Genomic DNA, 19,846 nt, shown 5'->3' on the forward strand with positions numbered 1-19,846 from the left:
ACAGTAGAACAGTATCATTAGCTCTCACAGGTTACTCAAGCCCTGTAATGGTAACAGATCCAAGTCACTGGATCAAATGCAAAAGTTTGAACATTCAAGTAAAATGAAAGCAGCTAAAGTGAAAGCAGCAACGTAAGGTTCACTATCGGCATGCATGGTGAAGCAGTCAGCCAACCTTGTGATAAAAAAGAGAAAACACTGATGGAAGTGGGTGTGGCTTAAATGAGCAGGCACAGGTCCATCTGAGGACTATGGCAGATCCTCACAGCCAGAGGTCGGAGGGTCACTGACAGACGGTTGTGCTGGAGTTAAGGAGAAGATTTATGGTGCAAGAAAAGAACTGACTTGGAGAAAGCAAAGACATGATCTGCAGAACTTCATACATGTTTATTGGAAACCAGTACGTACAGATAATATTGTGAAACTGACTAATTACAGACATGAACTGTTTGAAGGTTGATTTTTAAATATGCAAATGAGGCTTCATCTCGTTTAAGAAACACTGATTTGCATAACGTGGATATTATCTGCTTTCATCCCTGCGCTGTAAGAGAAAACGTGTTGTGGAAGCAAATCTTCAAACTGAGCATCTCACCTTACAATGACTTCTGGAAGACATGCCCATCACATGACTGCACCTGAACACATGCTGCAGGTTGTTTGGACCTGATCTTGGCTCAGTCTGATTCTTGCTCTCTCTGTCAATATAAATATATATTGATGTGCGTGTGTGTCTTCATACAAGTTTATATTTGTATGTGTGAATGTGTGTGTGAATGGGTGGATGACTGAATGTAGTGTAAAGCACTTTGGGGTCCGTAGGGACCAAGTAAAGCGCTATACAAATACAGGCCATTTACCATTTATTATTATTATTATTATTATTGTTATTTTTTTTTAAACAAATATAGAGCCTGAACACATTAAAAACTAAATCCATGACCCAGAATCATTTGGAGCCTCTTCCCGGCTCACGCTAATCCAATTTCATCAAAAATAAATGCTCATGCTGAGCCACAGTCAGTCGTCTCTTATATCTAAAGTCACAAAATACACTTTATATGTTAACATGAATAGATTTACTCTCCCTTTTTATTCTGTCTGGTGGTTTTTTGGGGGATCTTGGGGCCGTAGACCCAGAGAGTGATGTTCAGACCAACATCGCTCCATCACAGTGAGACTGGAGCAAACACAGAATCAGAGCTGGGCTTCTCTCTGATCCTGATTGAAATGATGGAGGTTTATTCTGACGAACATCACGACGTCCTGAGGAGGAAGACGTCACGCTCTGTAAACCTGTGAATTCAGATTCTAAAGACTGCTCTCAGGTCTGTATCTTTCTTCTTTGATTCTTCTAGAGTAGCTTTGCATGATTCAGAGATCAAAATGAGCCTTGTCTAAAGCCTTGTTATGCTCCGTCTAAAACAACCCCTAAAATCCCAGCTTCTTCTGATTGGGCCATTTCAGGAAGCCAGTGTGGTGATGAGCTCGTTATCTGACACATGGGTGGTGTTTCATCTCAACATCAGAGACTATGACTTTACTATTGTACCAGAAAACGAAAAAAAGCAGAACAGGTCCCCTTGATTGTGACGTCACACTGCGTCGCTGTTCTGAGACCGTCGGCACCCTCTGCAGGCTGCAGCACTCAAAAATACACCTGATTGTGCTGCCAGAGAGAAAATGAGACCATCACCACCAAAGAAAATCATTTTCTGTCTGTTGATCTGGACGTCTACGACGCTGTCCCAAAGACGAAAAGACGGATTTTAGAGCTTTTTCTAGTTTAGAGACAACAAGTCAGTGAGATTCAGTGTGAGTCTGATCGTTATAGCAGGGCCACAAACATGCTGACACACATGCAGAGTGACAGAAAACATCCAGAGGCTCGTCCTGTTAAATTCACCGTCGCCAGCTTCAGAACAGATTGGCTGCTTGTGTTTGATAAAAGGCCGAAATGAGGATGAGAGGCGAGCAGACGCCATCTTTATCATTATCTGCTGTCGGGACAACAGCCTCAGCTTCAGAGGATCTCACTGCTACGTGTTGGAAGAAGGTTGGCTAACTACACCACGTCTCCTGCAGCTCCTCTTGTTCTCGGTAAAATTCTTCTCTGTGGAGTAAATTTATCAAAACAAAACCACTGCAAACTTTGTCGTGCTCTCTAACTGCCTTTGTGCTTCACGCTCTCCATGTGCTTGATGATGCTGAGCTAGCCCGCTAACAGGTTAGCAGCCTCATAGGTGAAAACTGAGAAGGGCAAAAAACTATCAGGTTAATGGCTGAGTGGCTGGTTGCTAGCGGGCTAACCGGTTAGCGGGCCGATGGGCTCGGCGCTGCCATCAGGACATGATGCCGAACACGGGGTTGTGTCGACAGATGCTCGGCCCGATCTCGTCGTAGTCCTTCTTCGAGTGACACACCTGGAAAAACTCTGGCTGCAAACACAACAACATACAGTGTAAAAAAAGGTTAGAGGTTTGGAAGTGCAAAAACTTTATGGAACGGTTTTAAAAAGCGAGGACATTTTATCTGATGTTCTTTCACAAAATCATGTTTTTGGTTTTCAAACTGTGTTTGAGCTGTCACAGTCTGAATGTTCTGACATCATCAGCCACTCCTCTGGTTCCTGGTCTCTCCAGAGGGGCCATCAGTTATAAACTGAATGCATATTTTATTCACTAAGACCTGATACCATAAACTCGTCAGGAAAGAGTTTACTGAGCAGGCTCATTTCCTCCAGCCACATATTGTTTAAGAAAATGCTTTGTGTGAAAGTAGAAGCACACAAAAGTTTTGGTTACCGTGGACGCCAACATGGAGCCTCCAAACCAGACGGCATAACGCTGCATGTGATGTGAGACGACCTGAACCTCCATCGGCTTCGGCTGCCAACACACAAAAACACATCATCTGCATATAAACGATTAACATCACAAACAAACTGGGAACAAACCAGTAATCCAGTTAAATGCTGTCCAGGTAAAGGCTGTAACATTAAAGCCTAACTCTGCTCTGTGCTGTTATCTGCTGCACCAGGATCTGGTGACTATTAATCACAGGTGGCAAAACTACAGACAAGTACAGATACTACTGTTAAAAAATACTCCATTAATTTCAAGTACTGATTGTAATTCTTTACTCAAGTAAAAGTGAAAAAGTACCGGCTCTGAAATGTACTTATCTGCTTAGCAATTTAATTAAAAACTTTTAAATACATTTTTTTTTATAGTATAATCTTCACGTGTTTCATCCGAAGCACACTCTCTGTGTACTCACTACCTAATTTATAGCCAAAGTATTCACTTACTGTCTCTGTACTGTTTCGCTAGCTTAGCTTAGCTTGTAGCCGACTCGTTAGCCCCATGGCTACTTCACCTGTCCCTCCTGCACTTTCCTGCTCATTGTGTCAGATGTTTAGTTACTCCTCGGCCTCCTTTAGCAGTAATGATACCTGTAACAAATGTAGCATATTTGCAGCTCTGGAGGCCAGGATTACTGAATTGGAGACTCAGCTTCGCACCCTTCATTCACCTGTAGCTAGCCAGGCCCCTGTAGCTGGTGCAGCCGAAGATAGCGTAGGCCCCGCTAGCTGTTCCCCAGCAGACCCCAAGCAGCTGGGGAAAGAGGGCGGCTGGGTGACGGTGAGGAGGAAGCATAGTCCTAAACAGAAGCCCCAGGTACACCACCAACCTGTTCATGTGTCTAACCGTTTTTCCCCACTCGGCGACACACCCGACACACCCGCCGGGGGGTCAAACTCTGGTAATTGGTGATTCTGTTCTGAGACAGAGGCACCGGCAACCATAGTCAATTGTCTTCCAGGGGCCAGAGCAGGCGACATTGAAGGAAATTTAAAACTGCTGGCTAAGGGTAAACGTAAATACAGTAAGATCATAATTCACGTCGGCAGTAATGACACCCGGTTACGCGTAATCGGAGGTCACTAAAATCAATATTGAATCGGTGTGTAACTTTGCCAAAACAATGTGGGACTCTGTAGTTTTCTCTGGTCCCTCCCCAATCAGACCAGGAGTGACATGTTTAGCCGCATGTTCTCCTTAAATTGCTGGCTGTCTGAGTGGTGTCCCAGAAACGATGTGGGCTTCATAGATAATTGGCAAACCTTCTGGAGGAAACCTGGTCTTGTTAGGAGGACGGCATCCATCCCACTTTGGATGGAGCAGCTCTCATTTCTAGAAATATGGACCAATTTATTAAACCCCCAAAATATGACTATCCAGAGTTGGGACCAGGAAGCAGAGCTGCAGTCTTACACGCCTCTCTGCAGCTTCTCTCCTCCTGCTACCCCCCAAAACCCATCTCCATTGAGACTGTGTCAGCTCCCAAACAGACAAAAGACAAACTAAAACCAGCAATAAACAACTTAAACATAAAAATCAAAAAGAAAGAACAATACAGTATCCACATCTGAACCAAAGAGTAAAACAGTGAAATGTGGATTATTAAATATTAGGTCTCTCTCCTCCAAGTCTCTGTTAGTACATGACTTAATAATTGATCAACAAATCGATTTACTCTGCCTTACAGAAACCTGGTTGCAGCAGGATGATTATGTTAGTTTAAATGAATCAACACCCCGAGTCATTCTAACTACCAGAAACCTCGAAGCACAGGCCGAGGGGCGGTGTGGCAGCAATTTTTCACACCAGTCTATTAATCAACCAAAGACCCAGACAGACTTTTAATTCATTTGAAAGCCTGATGCTTAGCCTCGTCCACCCCAGCTGTAAAACTCAGAAACCAGACTTACTTCTTATCATCTATCATCCACCTGGGCCTTACACAGAGTTTCTCTCTGATTTCTCAGACTTTTATCTGATTTAGTGCTCAGCTCAGATAAAATAATTATTGTGGGTGATTTTAACATCCATGTAGATGCTAAAATGACAGCCTCAACATGGCATTTAATCTGTTATTAGACTCAATTGGCTTCTCTCAAAATGTAAAAAGAACCCACCCACCACTTTAATCACACTCTAGATCTTGTTTTAACATATGGCATAGAAACTGGACATTTAACAGTGTTTCCTGAAAACCCTCTGCTGTCTGATCATTTCCTGATAACATTTACATTTACAATAATTGATTACACAGCAGTGGAGAGTAGACTTTATCACAGTAGATGTCTTTCTGAAAGTGCTGTAACTAAGTTTAAGAATATAATCCACCCACTGTTATCATCTTCAATGCCCTGTACCAACACAGAGCAGAGCAGCTATCTGAACGCTACTCCAACAGAGGTCGATTATCTTGTTAATAATTTTACCTCCTCACTACATACGACTCTGGATACTGTAGCTCCTGTGAAAACTAAGGTCTCAAATCCGAAGTACCTGACTCCGTGGTATAATTCTCAAACACGTAGCCTAAAGCAGATAACTCGTAAGCTGGAGAGGAAATGGCGTGTCACAAATTTAGAGGATCATCATTTAGCCTGGAGAAATAGTTTGCTGCTTTATAAGAAAGCCCTCCGCAAAGCCAGAACATCTTACTATTCATCACTGATTGAAGAAAATAAGAACAACCCCAGGTTTCTAACAGACTCCAATTTGTACATGTAAATGGAGAGTCCTCTTCACACACTAAGGTCAATTATGGTGTTCCACAGGGTTCAGTGCTAGGACCAATTCTATTTACATTATACATGCTTCCCTTAGGCAGCATCATTAGAAGACATAACATAAATTTTCACTGCTATGCAGATGACACGCAGCTCTATCTATCCATGAAGCCAGGTAACACAGACCAATTAGTTAAACTGCAGGAATGTCTTAAAGACATAAAGACCTGGATGGCCGCTAACTTTCTGCTTCTTAATTCAGATCAAACTGAGGTTATTGTACTCGGCCCTGAAAATCTTAGAAATATGGTATCTAAGCAGATTCTTACTCTGGATGGCATTACCTTGGCCTCCAGTAACACTGTGAGGAACCTTGGAGTCATTTTTGACCAGGACATGTCCTTCAACACACATATTAAACAAATATGTAAGACTGCTTTCTTCCATTTGTGCAACATCTCTAAAATTAGAAATATCCTGTCTCAGAGTGATGCTAAAAAACTAGTTCATGCATTCATTACTTCCAGGCTGGACTACTGTAATTCTTTATTATCAGGATGTCCTAAAAACTCCCTGAAAAGTCTTGAGTTAATCCAAAATGCTGCAGCAAGAGTCCTGACAGGGACTAGAAAGAGAGAGCAGATTTCTCCTGTTTTGACTTCCCTTCATTGGTTTCCTGTTAAATCCAGAATTGAATTCAAAATCCTGCTCCTCACATACAAGGTCTTAAATAATCAGGCCCCATCTTATCTTAATGACCTTGTAGTACCATATCACCCTATTAGAGCACCCCGGCTCTCACACTGCAGGCCTACTTGTTGTTCCTAGAGTATTTAAAAGTAGAATGGGAGGCAGAGCCTTCAGTTTTCAGGCCCCTCTTCTGTGGAACCAGCTTCCAGTTTGGATTCAGGAGACAGACACTATCTCTACTTTCAAGATTAGGCTTCAAACTTTCCTTTTTGCTAAAGCATATAGTTAGGGCTGGACCACGTGACTCTGAATCCTCCCTTAGTTATGCTGCAATAGACGTAGGCTGCCGGGGATTCCCATGATGCATTGAGTTTTTCCTTTCCAGTCACCTTTCTCACTCACTATGTGTTAATAGACCTCTCTGCATCGAATCATATCTGTTATTAATCTCTGTCTCTCTTCCACAGCATGTCTTTATCCTGTTTTCCTTCTCTCACCCCAACCAATCACAGCAGATGGCCCCGCCCCTCCCTGAGCCTGCTTCTGCCTGAGGTTTCTTCCTGTTAAAAGGGAGTTTTTCCTTCCTACTGTCGCCAAAGTGCTTGCTCATAGGGGGTCATATGATTGTTGGGTTTTTCTCTGTATTTATTATTGTAGGATCTACCTTACAGTATAAAGCACCTTGAGGTGACTGCTGTTGTGATTTGGCGCTGAGTAAATAAAATTGAATTGAATTTTAAACAGGAACATGTGCACAGTCAGAGGGTGAAGTGGATTCAGCAGGTGGGGAACCTAAAGTCAGCTGTAATGGCTCAGTGTGGGGAAAAGAACCAAACTCACAATCATTTCCACTGAGAGCTCCAGTAGATGTTCTTAGTGTGCAGGTTGTGATCAGCTGACCTGCTGCTCTCTGTGGATGTACACACCTGGATTCAACCAGATGTGAGCAGATGTTTCCTGAGCTGTCCTGGCTGATTTCATCCTCTACACTGACAATACACAGTTTATGCTATCTTTATTAGACAGTCACTGTGCAGCAGTCACACACTGGTCTTTACTTTAAAGCCATCACAGTACAAACTCACCTGTTTATCCTGCACTAACCTGCAGCCTTTAAATAACACAGTTAGTCTGCTTCAGTTTGATTAGTAGCAGGTTTAACATCATGAGAACTTCCATGTGAGCTTTAAATGAGCATCCTTCCCTTAAACTCTAAGCTCTCTTCTTCCTCTCCTTTCCTTCTTTCTTATCTTTCTCCATCTCTGAGTGAACTTAGCTCTCGGTCTTTTCTCTCCCTGTGAAAAAGCAGCTGCACCTTTAGCACACTGTGAGACAAACTGCACACAGACAGTTTGTGTGTTTGCTGATGTTTGTTAAGCTTCATTTCAAATTACCTGACAGTAGGGCTGCTCAATTAATCGAATTTTAATCTCGATTACGATCTGGGTTTTCAACGATCATTAAAAATGACTGAGCCGATTATTAGCACCTCCCTCGTGCTTTACTCTCGCGCTGCTCCGTGTGGCAAATCGAGCACACCTCTCTGTGTTTCGAACACGCGTCACAAGAGGACCTGAGGGAAGCGGGTAAAACGACTTCAGTGGTAGGAAACCAATGTTCCCTCTAAGCTGCGCACGTGCGCAATTGCGCACTGCTGGCACGGTCTCTGCGCACAGAAAATCTGCGTTGCGCACAAAAAAAATCTAACCTGAATTGAAATTAAAATAAATACTTTAACAATTCTGTTTTGCAGTGTTAGTCAGTGAGTGACTGGCTGCTCCTGTATGGGATTAGAACGATGCCACCTTATCCTGTAGTCCAGCCAATAATGCGATTCACATTCGTATATACGCAGCCAATCAACATCGCTGACAGGCTATGACAGCGTCCTTATGTGCCGACACCGGTGTTTTAGCTAGCAAAGCGGTGTGGCTGATGTGGAGTGAAGCCACGTTAATGACAACGTGTCCAACCATTGGAGATGTGAGCAGGACAGACGGAACAATTGACGGAAAAAGTGTGGACTTTATACCAGTTTTTAAATTGTGTTGATCGGCCACGTAAAACCAGAGTTATGATAAAAATATCTGCAATGTTTGGTTTTCTTCCTGAATACTGTCGTTGTTTATATTTACTGCGGGAAGAAGCGGTAAAAGCGGCGTTTTATAAGGAAAACATTTCGAAAGCCTGTGAGCAAAAACAACACCAAAAAACCCCCACCCTTTCCTATTGGTCGAAAAAAGTACCGTGTCGACCAATCAAAAAATGATATGGCAACGTGGCATCTAGTTGTTAAGAAACGGGGGGAAGTTTTAGGAGTGACGGCGGTGTTCTGAGATGTGAGAGATTTGAGACGTTTAGCGCAAATCTTGTGTAGTTTTTGGAGCAGCACAAATAATTTGTGTGGCATCAGATTTGATGCAGAACAGCTGATTGTTCTGTAAATAGTTTGAAATGTTTATTTAAAAACACCTTGGCTGCATTAAAAAAAATAAATAGCTGCAAAAAACTTTGTTGTTTGCCAAACTGAGTTACTTTTTTGAAGAAGTAACTATATAAGTAATTGGCCAACATTGGTCATTATATGCTGTATTTTGCAGACAGAGTTACAGACTCTCTCCCAGACCACAGACTCATAATACAAGTCAGAGCTTTATGAAAAAAAAAAGAAAGAAAGAAAGTTGTGTTTTCAAAATTGGAGTTCAAGTTATTTTTACTTCCAATAGTGTTAACATCCTACACAGGTCATGAACAGGATTTTTTAAATTTTCATTGTAAGTGGGCTAAAGCAGTTAATTAAAAGTCGTCTAACATAAATGTAAATGCTGTAATTTGATTATTTTAATAAACCGTAACTTGGATGGATTAGATGCTGGCGTGACCACAGTGCACACGTCTGATGTCGCTCACAGTGGTCCAAGGGACGCTCAGGGAGTTTGTGTGTTCGCTCAGACACATGAAATATTAGAGGAACATTGGTGGAAACATTATGGGTTCATGGAGTCAGGCGTGGATCAAATATTGTGCAGTATTTTGAAGTTCACTAAACATAGATGTTTACATTTTCATTTATTTTTATATTGCAAACATTTGCACTGTAATCAGTATTTGCACACTATTTTATATTATTTTTTGACAATCTTTAAAGCCATTATTCAATATATTGTTATTGTTAAATAAATATCGTCAAATAATCGAGATCTCAATTTCAGTGAAAATAATCGTGATTATCATTTTTGCCATAATCGAGCAGCCCTACATACAGTAAGAAAGTTTTGCTCGCTTCTCTTCAGTAGGGATAGCTAAATGCTAAACATACGGACACCTGCACTCCACTTTAAACCCAGAGTATAAACTACAGATAAACCTAAAGTCATGATCCTGTTTGAAAATGTAAGGAGTAGAAAGTACTCAAGTACAGATAGCTGAAAATTCTACTTAAGTACAAAGTATTTGTACTTAAGTAGAATTTTATTTCCCACCTCTGCTATTAATAGGAAGGTGATTCCAGCTGGGACCAGCATGGGACCAGCACTGATCTGGACTGTGGAGGAGCTCAGTGGGGACCAGTTTCAGCCTTTTGACTGAAACAGTTCCACACAAAGACGAGCTTTACCTGAAGCTGACCAATGTTAAAAACCTCTGCTTCCAGATGTGTTTGGGTCATAGAAGTCTGGATTGGCCTGCACATGCTGGTCAGGCTCACCTTTATCCGTCCTCCGCTTAGCTCTTCGCTCAGCTTCAGCCGAGCATCCACCACCCTCTTCAGGTCCCTCTGCAGCCGTCGGCCAAAGTCTCTGAACATGGTGGAACCTCCAGAGAGCACGATGTTCTGATGGACACAGAAGACTCGCACAGCTTCAGCAAATCCTCAGCCTCAGTCATTCACAACAAATCTACACGCCCCGACCCACCAATGACCCTGAACTGGATAAGTTGTCAAGAAAATGGATGTAACTTATCAGAACTCATCCAAAACCCACAGTGGTTTTTGCACAAATACACCAAGAGATATAACAACCATGTGTGTGCATTTGTAATGATTACACACTCGTGAATTACCTTGTAGAGCGGTCTGCGCACATCAATTGGACAGCTCTGGATGACCTCATCAACGACATCAGAGATAGGCTGCATGAAGTCTGGATTAGCAAACTGGAGAACACATATTCACATGTCATGTATTATTATTTATGTTATTTTGATTTTATCAGCATGAACTGGCATTAGAACAGAGCAGCTGTGGGGTTCCTCAGGGTTCTGTTCTTGAGCCTTTACATTTTCAAACTATATGAAGCTCAGTTAATTTGTTACTTTTATTCATTTTTGTGTACTGAATGAAAATAGATTGGAGCAAAATGTAAATACAAAAAGACTGTGTTGTAACCTCGGGGTGGAAGAAGATCTCAGGGCCCAGGAAGCGTTCGTAGCCCACGTCAATATGGAAGGCGGTCTTACTGATGGCGTTGACTCCTCTGTACTGTTTGATCCACTTTCCTGGGTCAGAGTCATACTTTGTGAACTCCTTTACGATGTCCGGACAGATGTAACAGTATCGCTCCTACACTCATAAGTACACACAAATACACACTAAAGTACACAGGAGTACAGACAGGAAGACAGAAGAGGAGGAGCACTCTGGTACCTTCACGGCCTTGGCGGTCTCCAGAGACTGCTCCGGTGGGATCCCCACTTCTCGGTCTCTAAGCAGCTGTTGGATGAAGAAAGTGATGTCCCGCCCTGCTATGGGGATGTGTTTTATACAGCTGCCAATCACGTAGCCCTCAGCCTGTGACACATGAGCCGACCGGTCAGTCAGTAGAGCGGCTCAAACCCCGCCCCTTCTGTTTCAGGTGGGTGTGTTTCTCACCACGGGGATGGCGTGTGTGACGCCGTCTCCGCTGTCGATCACAACGCCGGTCAGAGTCCTCTGTCCAACCTGCCGGGATGTCCAGGACGCCGCCAACGCCAGCACCGCCTGATGGAGAGACGCACTTTACGCCACAGGGTCCTGGAACCTTCTCCAGGATTCTGGAATGTGCTGGAAGTTGTTTAAGGATATCAGCGTGTCTCACCTGTACTGCGATGTAGAGTCCAGGTATGTTGAAAGTCTCAAACATGATCTCAGCCAAATACTCCCTGTTCTCTGGAGTGTTGAGAGGAGGCTCTGTCTGCACACACACACACACACACACACACACACACACACACATACACACACAGACACACACATAGACACAAAAACACAAACACACACACAGACACACACACAGACACACACACACACAGAGACACACACACACACACACACACACATACACACACAGACACACACATAGACACAAAAACACAAACACACACACAAACACACACACAGACACACACATAGACACAAAAACACAAACACACACAGAGACACACACACACACACACACATTGTATTTACAGAGCACCATATCCGTGACACTGCTCTGTGGTAGAGTATCACTTCCTGTTCCTGCTCAAACACAGTGGTGTTTCTGAGTAGCTTATCTGCTTAGCAATTTAATTAAAAACTTTTAAATACATTCTTTTTTCATAGTATAATCTTCACATGCTTCATCTGAATCACCCTTTCTGTGGACTCACTACCTAATTTATAGCCAAAGTATTCACTCACTGTCTCTGTACTGTTTCGCTAGCTTAGCTTAGCTCGTAGCCGACTCGTTAGCACCATGGCTACTTCACCTGTCCCTCCTGCACTTTCCTGCTCATTGTGTCAGATGTTTAGTTACTCCTCGGCCTCCTTTAGCAGTAATGATACCTGTAACAAATGTAGCATATTTGCAGCTCTGGAGGCCAGGATTACTGAATTGGAGACTCGGCTTCGCACCCTTCATTCACCCGTAGCTAGCCAGGCCCCTGTAGCTGGTGCAGCCGAAGATAGCGTAGGCCCCGCTAGCTGTCCCCCGGCAGACCCCAAGCAGCTGGGGAAAGAGGGCGGCTGGGTGACGGTGAGGAGGAAGCATAGTCTTAAACTGAAGCCCCAGGTACACCACCAACCTGTTCATGTGTTCAACTGCGTTTTTCCCCACTCGGCGACACACCGCGGGGTCAAACTCTGGTAATTGGTGATTCCGTTCACAGACATGTGAGGCTAGAGACACCGGCAACCATAGTCAATTGTCTTCCAGGGGCCAGAGCAGGCGACATTGAAGGAAATTTAAAACTGCTGGCTAAGGGTAAACGTAAATACAGTAAGATCATAATTCATGTCGGCAGTAATGACACCCGGTTACGTCAATCGGAGGTCACTAAAATCAATATTGAATCGGTGTGTAACTTTGCCAAAACAATGTTGGACTCTGTAGTTTTCTCTGGTCCCCTCCCCAATCAGACCAGGAGTGACATGTTTAGCCGCATGTTCTCCTTAAATTGCTGGCTGTCTGAGTGGTGTCCCAGAAACGATGTGGGCTTCATAGATAATTGGCAAACCTTCTGGAGGAAACCTGGTCTTGTTAGGAGAGACGGCATCCATCCCACTTTGGATGGAGCAGCTCTCATTTCTAGAAATATGGACCAATTTATTAAACCCCCAAAATATGACTATCCAGAGTTGGGACCAGGAAGCAGAGCTGCAGTCTTACACGCCTCTCTGCAGCTTTCTCCTCCTGCTACCCCCCAAAACCCATCTCCATTGAGACTGTGTCAGCTCCCAAACAGACAAAAGACAAACTAAAAACCAGCAATAAACAACTTAAACATAAAAAATCAAAAAGAAAGAACAATACAGTATCCACATCTGAACCAAAGAGTAAAACAGTGAAATGTGGATTATTAAATATTAGGTCTCTCTCCTCCAAGTCTCTGTTAGTACATGACTTAATAATTGATCAACAAATCGATTTACTCTGCCTTACAGAAACCTGGTTGCAGCAGGATGAGTATGTTAGTTTAAATGAATCAACACCACCGAGACATTCAAACTACCCAAAAACTATCCCAAAAGAACCCACCACTTTAATCACACTCTAGATCTTGTTTTAACATATGGCATAGAAACTGGACATTTAACAGTGTTTCCTGAAAACCCTCTGCTGTCTGATCATTTCCTGATAACATTTACATTTACAATAATTGATTACACAGCAGTGGAGAGTAGACTTTATCACAGTAGATGTCTTTCTGAAAGTGCTGTAACTAAGTTTAAGAATATAATCCACCCACTGTTATCATCTTCAATGCCCTGTACCAACACAGAGCAGAGCAGCTATCTGAACGCTACTCCAACAGAGGTCGATTATCTTGTTAATAATTTTACCTCCTCACTACGCATGCGACTCTGGATACTGTAGCTCCTGTGAAAACTAAGGTCTCAAATCCAAGTACCTGACTCTGTGGTATAATTCTCAAACACGTAGCCTAAAGCAGATAACTCGTAAGCTGGAGAGGAAATGGCGTTTCACAAATTTAGAGGATCATCATTTAGCCTGGAGAAATAGTTTGCTGCTTTATAAGAAAGCCCTCCATAAAGCCAGAACATCTTACTATTCGTCACTGATTGAAGAAAATAAGAACAACCCCAGGTTTCTCTTCAGCACTGTAGCCAGGCTGACAAACAGTCAGAGCTCTACTGAGCCAACCATCCCTTTAACGTTAACTAGTAATGACTTCATGAACTTCTTCACAAATAAAATTTTTATCATTAGAGAAAAATTACCAATAATCATCCCACAAATGTAATATTATCTACAGCTACTTTTAGTACCATCGATGTTAAGTTAGACTCTTTTTCTCCAATTGATCTTTCTGAGTTAACTTCAATAATTACTTCCTCCAAACCATCAACGTGTCTTTTAGACCCCATTCCTACAAAACTGCTCAAAGAAGTCCTGCCATTAATTAATGCTTCAATCTTAAATATGATCAACCTATCTCTAATAATCGGCTATGTACCACAGGCCTTCAAGCTGGCTGTAGTTAAACCTTTACTTAAAAAGCATCTCTAGACCCAGCAGTCTTAGCTAATTATAGGCCAATCTCCAACCTTCCTTTCATATCAAACATCCTTGAAAGAGTAGTTGTCAAACAGCTAACAGATCATCTGCAGAGGAATGGCTTATTTGAAGAGTTTCAGTCAGGTTTCAGAGCTCATCACAGCACAGAAACAGCTTTAGTGAAGGTTACAAATGATCTTCTTATGGCCTCTGACAGTGGACTCATCTCTGTGCTTGTCCTGCTAGACCTCAGTGCAGCGTTCGATACTGTTGACCATAATATCCTATTAGAGTGATTAGAACATGCTGTAGGTATTACAGGTACTGCACTGCAGTGGTTTGTATCATATCTATCTAATAGACTCCAATTTGTAGGACTGCAGGCCTACTTGTTGTTCCTAGAGTATTTAAAAGTAGAATGGGAGGCAGAGCCTTCAGTTTTCAGGCCCCTCTTCTGTGGAACCAGCTTCCAGTTTGGATTCAGGAGACAGACACTATCTCTACTTTCAAGATTAGGCTTCAAACTTTCCTTTTTGCTAAAGCATATAGTTAGGGCTGGACCAGGTGACCCTGAATCCTCCCTTAGTTATGCTGCAATAGACGTAGGCTGCCGGGGATTCCCATGATGCATTGAGTTTTTCCTTTCCAGTCACCTTTCTCACTCACTATGTGTTAACAGACCTCTCTGCATCGAATCATATCTGTTATTAATCTCTGTCTCTCTTCCACAGCATGTCTTTATCCTGTTTTCCTTCTCTCACCCCAACCGGTCGCAGCAGATGGCCCCGCCCCTCCCTGAGCCTGGTTCTGCGGAGGTTTCTTCCTGTTAAAGGGAGTTTTCCTTCCCACTGTCGCCAAAGTGCTTGCTCATAGGGGGTCATATGATTGTTGGGTTTTTCTCTGTATATGTTATTGTGCGATCTACTGTACAATATAAAGCGCCTTGAGGCGACTTTTGTTGTGATTTGGCGCTATATAAATAAAATTGAATTGAATTGAATTGAATTGAGGTAAAGACGCTACAATAATGCAGATAAAACCTCGACAATCACATGACCCCTACGAGCGAGTGCTTTGGTGACCGTGGGAAGGAAGAAACCTCCAGCAGAGCCTTTTTCACGGCTCAGGATCCTGCTCTCAGCTCGAGGTTCGGTTTAACAGTGGGTTTTAAACTGCCGGTAACTGTAGCAACAGCACTAAGGCCTCATCAGTGTTAGCTTCAGTCAAAGAGCTGAAGAACTTCCTGAAGAATGAAACAGAATACAACACAAACACTGTGAGAGTGTACCATGAGGAAGCTGTGGTCCTCAGGTTCAGCTCGCAGGTACTTGAAGATGACCTGCTCCATAAACTTCTCCATCAGGTCCCAGTCCTCCACCATCCCGTGTCGGATTGGCCACTAAACAGCAAACCAGCAGGACGGAGAACGGCAGCAAACCAAACCAGTCAGCTTTCATTTACATCTCGTTGCACAAACAGAGGTCCTGCTTCTTTTCCTTCTCCTACCTTGGTTGCATAGTTGGGTTTCTCTACGGCTTCATCGCCGATGTAGAAGTCCAGGTCATCGACTCCTCGTACAAGCCTCCTCTGGGCCTGCTCTCCCACGCTCGCCGACTCTTTGATTGCAATACCTGGTGCATGCCATTAACACAACCATAAACATACGTGAGTCACGGTTTTCACTGGTTACACCAGAATAAACCACTGAAAAGTTTATTATGGCTACTCAAGGCACAAAGTGCCAGGATGGGGGGTTAAACACACGGTTTGTTTAGTCTGCAGCTGACAGCGAGGAACACACGTGGAAAAGTTAACCTGACCTGACCGTCTGCATCGCTCACAGGGAGAGCCTGCAGTGCATCAGTGTGTAATGTACAGTAATCTCACACATTTATTAATTGTGAAACTCTGCAGCAGTTAATAACCAGGCTCGCCTCCTGTTGGCACATTTACACATGTGGGTAACTGAGTACTGACATGCTGCATGATGGGAAATCAGTCATCAAAGCAGACTTCAGAATCTCTCGCCAACAGCCTTCAGCTGACTGTTGGTGTATACATGAAACTGAACTGAGTAACGGCTCTCCATGAAGGAGGTGATAGAGGCCGTGATGAAAGCACAACCTCATATCCAAACTGTCACGCGCTCCGAAACTTTCGGTTGGTCCAGTTTTAGTGTGATCACGATATCTGGAACCTGTTTGCATTTAGACTTGATGCAGCGCCCGGATGGCAGCGTGTCAGGAGGTTAATGATGTGATGGAGTGTGCAGCACTGGACCATAAAGCTCTCTCTGACACATTTAAGTTGCATCCACGCTGGAACCAGTTGGCCCATCACATATTGTTTTGTAGCCGACCACTTCAAAGCGTTCCAGGCTCCGGTTGCCTAGGTGACCCTCTAATGTATTTACTACCAGGTCATATGTCACTCAGTGGTATTCTTCGCTGTCATTGGGTAGACCCTTGAGTTGCTTGCCTCCAAGTTGAGGAGAGAACATCACAGATCTGCACACTTCACATCTTTGGCCCTTTCTTCATCCACAGGCGCTTGAAGTGGCCAAAGATGGTTCGCTCGTTACTGAGAATACCTTCCAGTGAGTGTGCAGCTTTAGACTGGTTGGTTCTGGCTTGGAACTGATGTCACAGTTATCTTATTGGGAGAACTGGGACAAAAGGTGTTCCACAGGGGTCAGTACTTGGCTCTGACCTATTCACTTGGTACATAAATAACCTGGCATCACTGACTAACAGCAGCTCTATTCATTACTATGCTGGGGATACTGTGGTGTACTCATTCACACCTTCTACTGACAAAGCCTTGAACTACCATTCATCCATTTTTATCAACCATTTACCCAGTTTAGAGATGCTGGAGCCTTTCCCAGCTATCACAGGGGGAAAGCTGCAGCCTATCAGAGGGCTGCTCTGAACCTAAAAACTGTTTGTTTGGTCATTTCAAAGGTGTGATTAGATTTAAGCTTCTCTAAATCCTGAGAACATTAACTAGATATTGTAAGAACCTTAATGTGTGGTTAGATGAAGACTTATATTTTTATACTTATGTGGAAGAACTGATGAAGACACAGAGTTAGGTTCACTTTCAGTTTTAGAAACAGAAAGTGAAACTAACTTAACCTTAACTATCTGTCCGTCTGTCTGTCGTTGCTGTGAGATGCTTACAGGACGGCATGATGAACTGTGGCTCGGTGTTTCCTGCATAGCCGATCTTTGTGTATCTGCAGCCACACAGACAGAATCAACAGTTAGACATAAAGGTTCTCAACATCTGGCTGTGGGTCCAAATACGGCCTCTGTGGAAAACAGTGGAGTGATTCGCAGTAGACATTTATAAATTCAGTTTTGCACATAAAACATTGATAAAACGTCAGGAAATTAGTCAACAAACAGAGATGTGACCGATTACTGCTTTGTCTTTGACCTCTATGTAATCATTCAGTTCATGTAGAAAATGATGAGCAACAGTAACAATAATCAGGATCTGAAGCACTGAAACATCACTTCAATCACTTCAGCAGTTTGACTTCAGGAGCGTTTGCCTGATGACACTCACAGAGTTTGAGTCATTTTTACTGCAGACCTGCACTTAGGATGATATACTTTTACCTCACCACAGTAACTGTAGTAACTGTAAAGTAACTGTAGTATTTTCACTACATCAAAAAAACATGAACAAAAAAATGACACATGTTCCATTAAACTGAGTTCTGACAAATAAATCATGAAAGATTAAAAATGAACTGAGCTGGCTGTGATTACTGGATAGACCCAGACATCTAATACCTGACCCTGGACCCTGGGATCAGTTCTAATACCTGACCCTGGACCCTGGGACCCCTTTCCAAAGCCAGGCCAAACTGATCTGGGACCTGCTCTGAGTGTTTTTGGCTGTTATGCGTGCGTTCATGGTTGACAGTCAGCTCGGTGTCACCCTTTAAACGCCTGCAGCCGTGAGCTATTTCTAAAGACCCCACGATGTCACGTTGGCTCGGGGGCACAGACCGACGTCGAGGCTGAAGGAGATCACGTGATCTCTGATTCTGAACAGCCAGCCGGGCTCACACAGGGGGAGGGGGGGGGGGTCAGTGTGCAGCTGTCCCACATTCACACTGTAGCCCAGAATAGATTGCACACAGACTGCTCCACAACTTCACCTGAACCTCCACCCAACCAGCAGCTCCAGCAGCAGCAGCTGGATGAACATGTGGAACAGCAGGACCTCAGTGTAAGCACCGCCCCTCACCTGCCCCGATCACCTGATCATCACAGCGCATTTACCTCCAGCCGCTGGTGGACAATTCCACGAGCCAGTTTTTATTTTGGTGAACTGTCCCTTTAAACACACGCACACGCACGCACCCACGCACACACACACACACCCTCACTCCACATACATGATGCTGTTCACAAAAACACATGACGTCACATGTACTGCCACTGCGCGCGTGTGTGTGTGTGCGCGTGTCCTGACCCGGTCCCGCAGTCTATCACGCACGGGGGCAGCTGCAGGGACATGGCGCGGTCCTGCTCGGTCCGGCCCGCAGAGCTCGGTGTCGGTGTCGGTGGTCGAGGCGGAGTCCGGTGTGTGATGGTGGGAGGAGCGCGTCCGCTCTGCGTGCGTGAGCGTGCGTGAGCGTATGTGTGTGCGCGAGCACTTCCGGGTCGGAGGGAGAGCTGGAGAAAATAGAAACAGATGACGCGGCCCCGGTAACCGGAGTCTGTGCTGCGTTCACGTGATGTGCGTAAATGAGATCGCTGCTGTTCACAGCGTAGAGAATGAAAGAGAGGAGGAGGAGGCTCTGATTGGCTCATCCTGCTTCCAAAATGTCAATAAATGGGCACTTTGAACTTTTAAATAAAGTTTATTGACGACAATGACGCGCTCGGTGTGATGAGGCGGGACGTCCAGCAGGGGGCGGCAAACACTCACAGCAGCTTCTCTCATTACTGCAGTACGACTACAACAGTACTTCAAACTTTGCTTCTGATACAACATATACTGTGTATACTATAGATACTGTGGTACTACAGATACTGTGGTACTGCACTGGTTAATAAACTAAGATTCAAGATTCTTTATTTGTCACGTGCATGGTTATACAGGTATAACACGCAGTGAAATGTGACCGTGCGGAGCGGTCAAGAAGGCGTCTGGACGTGGCCGCGCCATCTTGATCTAAGCAGTATAGGACTCAGCAGCTCACTGTGCACCTGGATACTGGACTTCCCAAGAGACAGAACGTCAGGATGGGAGAGCACACCTCCTCCACCCTCTGTCTGAACGTAGGTGTCCCACAGGGAACAAGGCGATCTGAGTGCTCCACCCTGTACATTGATGGAGAGGAGGTAGAAAGCTTTAAGTTTCTCAGAGTCCACACCTCAGCCGACCTTAGCTGATCCACAAACATTTCCCACCAGGTAGGAAAAGCATAAGAGAGGATGTACTTCCTCAGGAAGCTGCGTCAATTACTCCCAGAGACTGCTAATTAACTTCTAGTGCTCCACCATCGAGAGCCTTCTGACCTACTGCTGCTACTCTGGTTCAACTGCTGTACTGTGGAGGAGAAGAGGAAACT

The 19,846-nt window shown here is 44.0% G+C and overlaps 1 protein-coding gene across 2 annotated transcripts; it reads right to left on the reverse strand.

The window, feature by feature from the left end:
* Positions 1 to 363: 363 nt before the first annotated feature.
* On the reverse strand, positions 364 to 19,846 carry actr3b (actin related protein 3B). Of its 2 annotated transcripts, XM_031760440.2 has the most exons (12): positions 18,742 to 19,836; positions 17,433 to 17,488; positions 15,757 to 15,881; positions 15,539 to 15,649; positions 11,350 to 11,445; positions 11,145 to 11,252; positions 10,920 to 11,063; positions 10,662 to 10,835; positions 10,337 to 10,429; positions 9,981 to 10,106; positions 2,805 to 2,888; positions 364 to 2,438 (listed from the first exon to the last, which is right to left on the reverse strand). In XM_031760440.2, the coding sequence occupies exons 1-12, from the start codon at positions 19,080 to 19,082 to the stop codon at positions 2,343 to 2,345; spliced, it is 1,554 nt and encodes a 517-aa protein (XP_031616300.2). In that variant the 5' UTR covers positions 19,083 to 19,836; the 3' UTR covers positions 364 to 2,342. The 2 variants fall into 2 exon arrangements, 1 of the variants encoding a protein (XP_031616300.2); XR_005614450.1 differs by lacking the exon at positions 364 to 2,438 and having other exon boundaries at positions 10,662 to 10,771; positions 18,742 to 19,846.

Source organism: Oreochromis aureus, linkage group 9 (assembly GCF_013358895.1).
Source record: "Oreochromis aureus strain Israel breed Guangdong linkage group 9, ZZ_aureus, whole genome shotgun sequence".
Lineage (NCBI taxonomy): Eukaryota > Metazoa > Chordata > Actinopteri > Cichliformes > Cichlidae > Oreochromis > Oreochromis aureus.

Excerpts from the sequence above, each read along its gene's own strand:
- actr3b (XM_031760440.2), bottom strand. The coding sequence starts at position 19,082 with ATGAGCCAATCAGAGCCTCCTCCTCCTCTCTTTCATTCTCTACGCTGT. Across the intron at positions 15,650-15,756 it reads AACCCAACTATGCAACCAAG|TGGCCAATCCGACACGGGAT; the intron begins GTAGGAGAAGGA and ends TTTGCTGTTTAG. Across the intron at positions 2,889-9,980 it reads TAAGCGGAGGACGGATAAAG|CCGAAGCCGATGGAGGTTCA; the intron begins GTGAGCCTGACC and ends GTGTGTTGGCAG.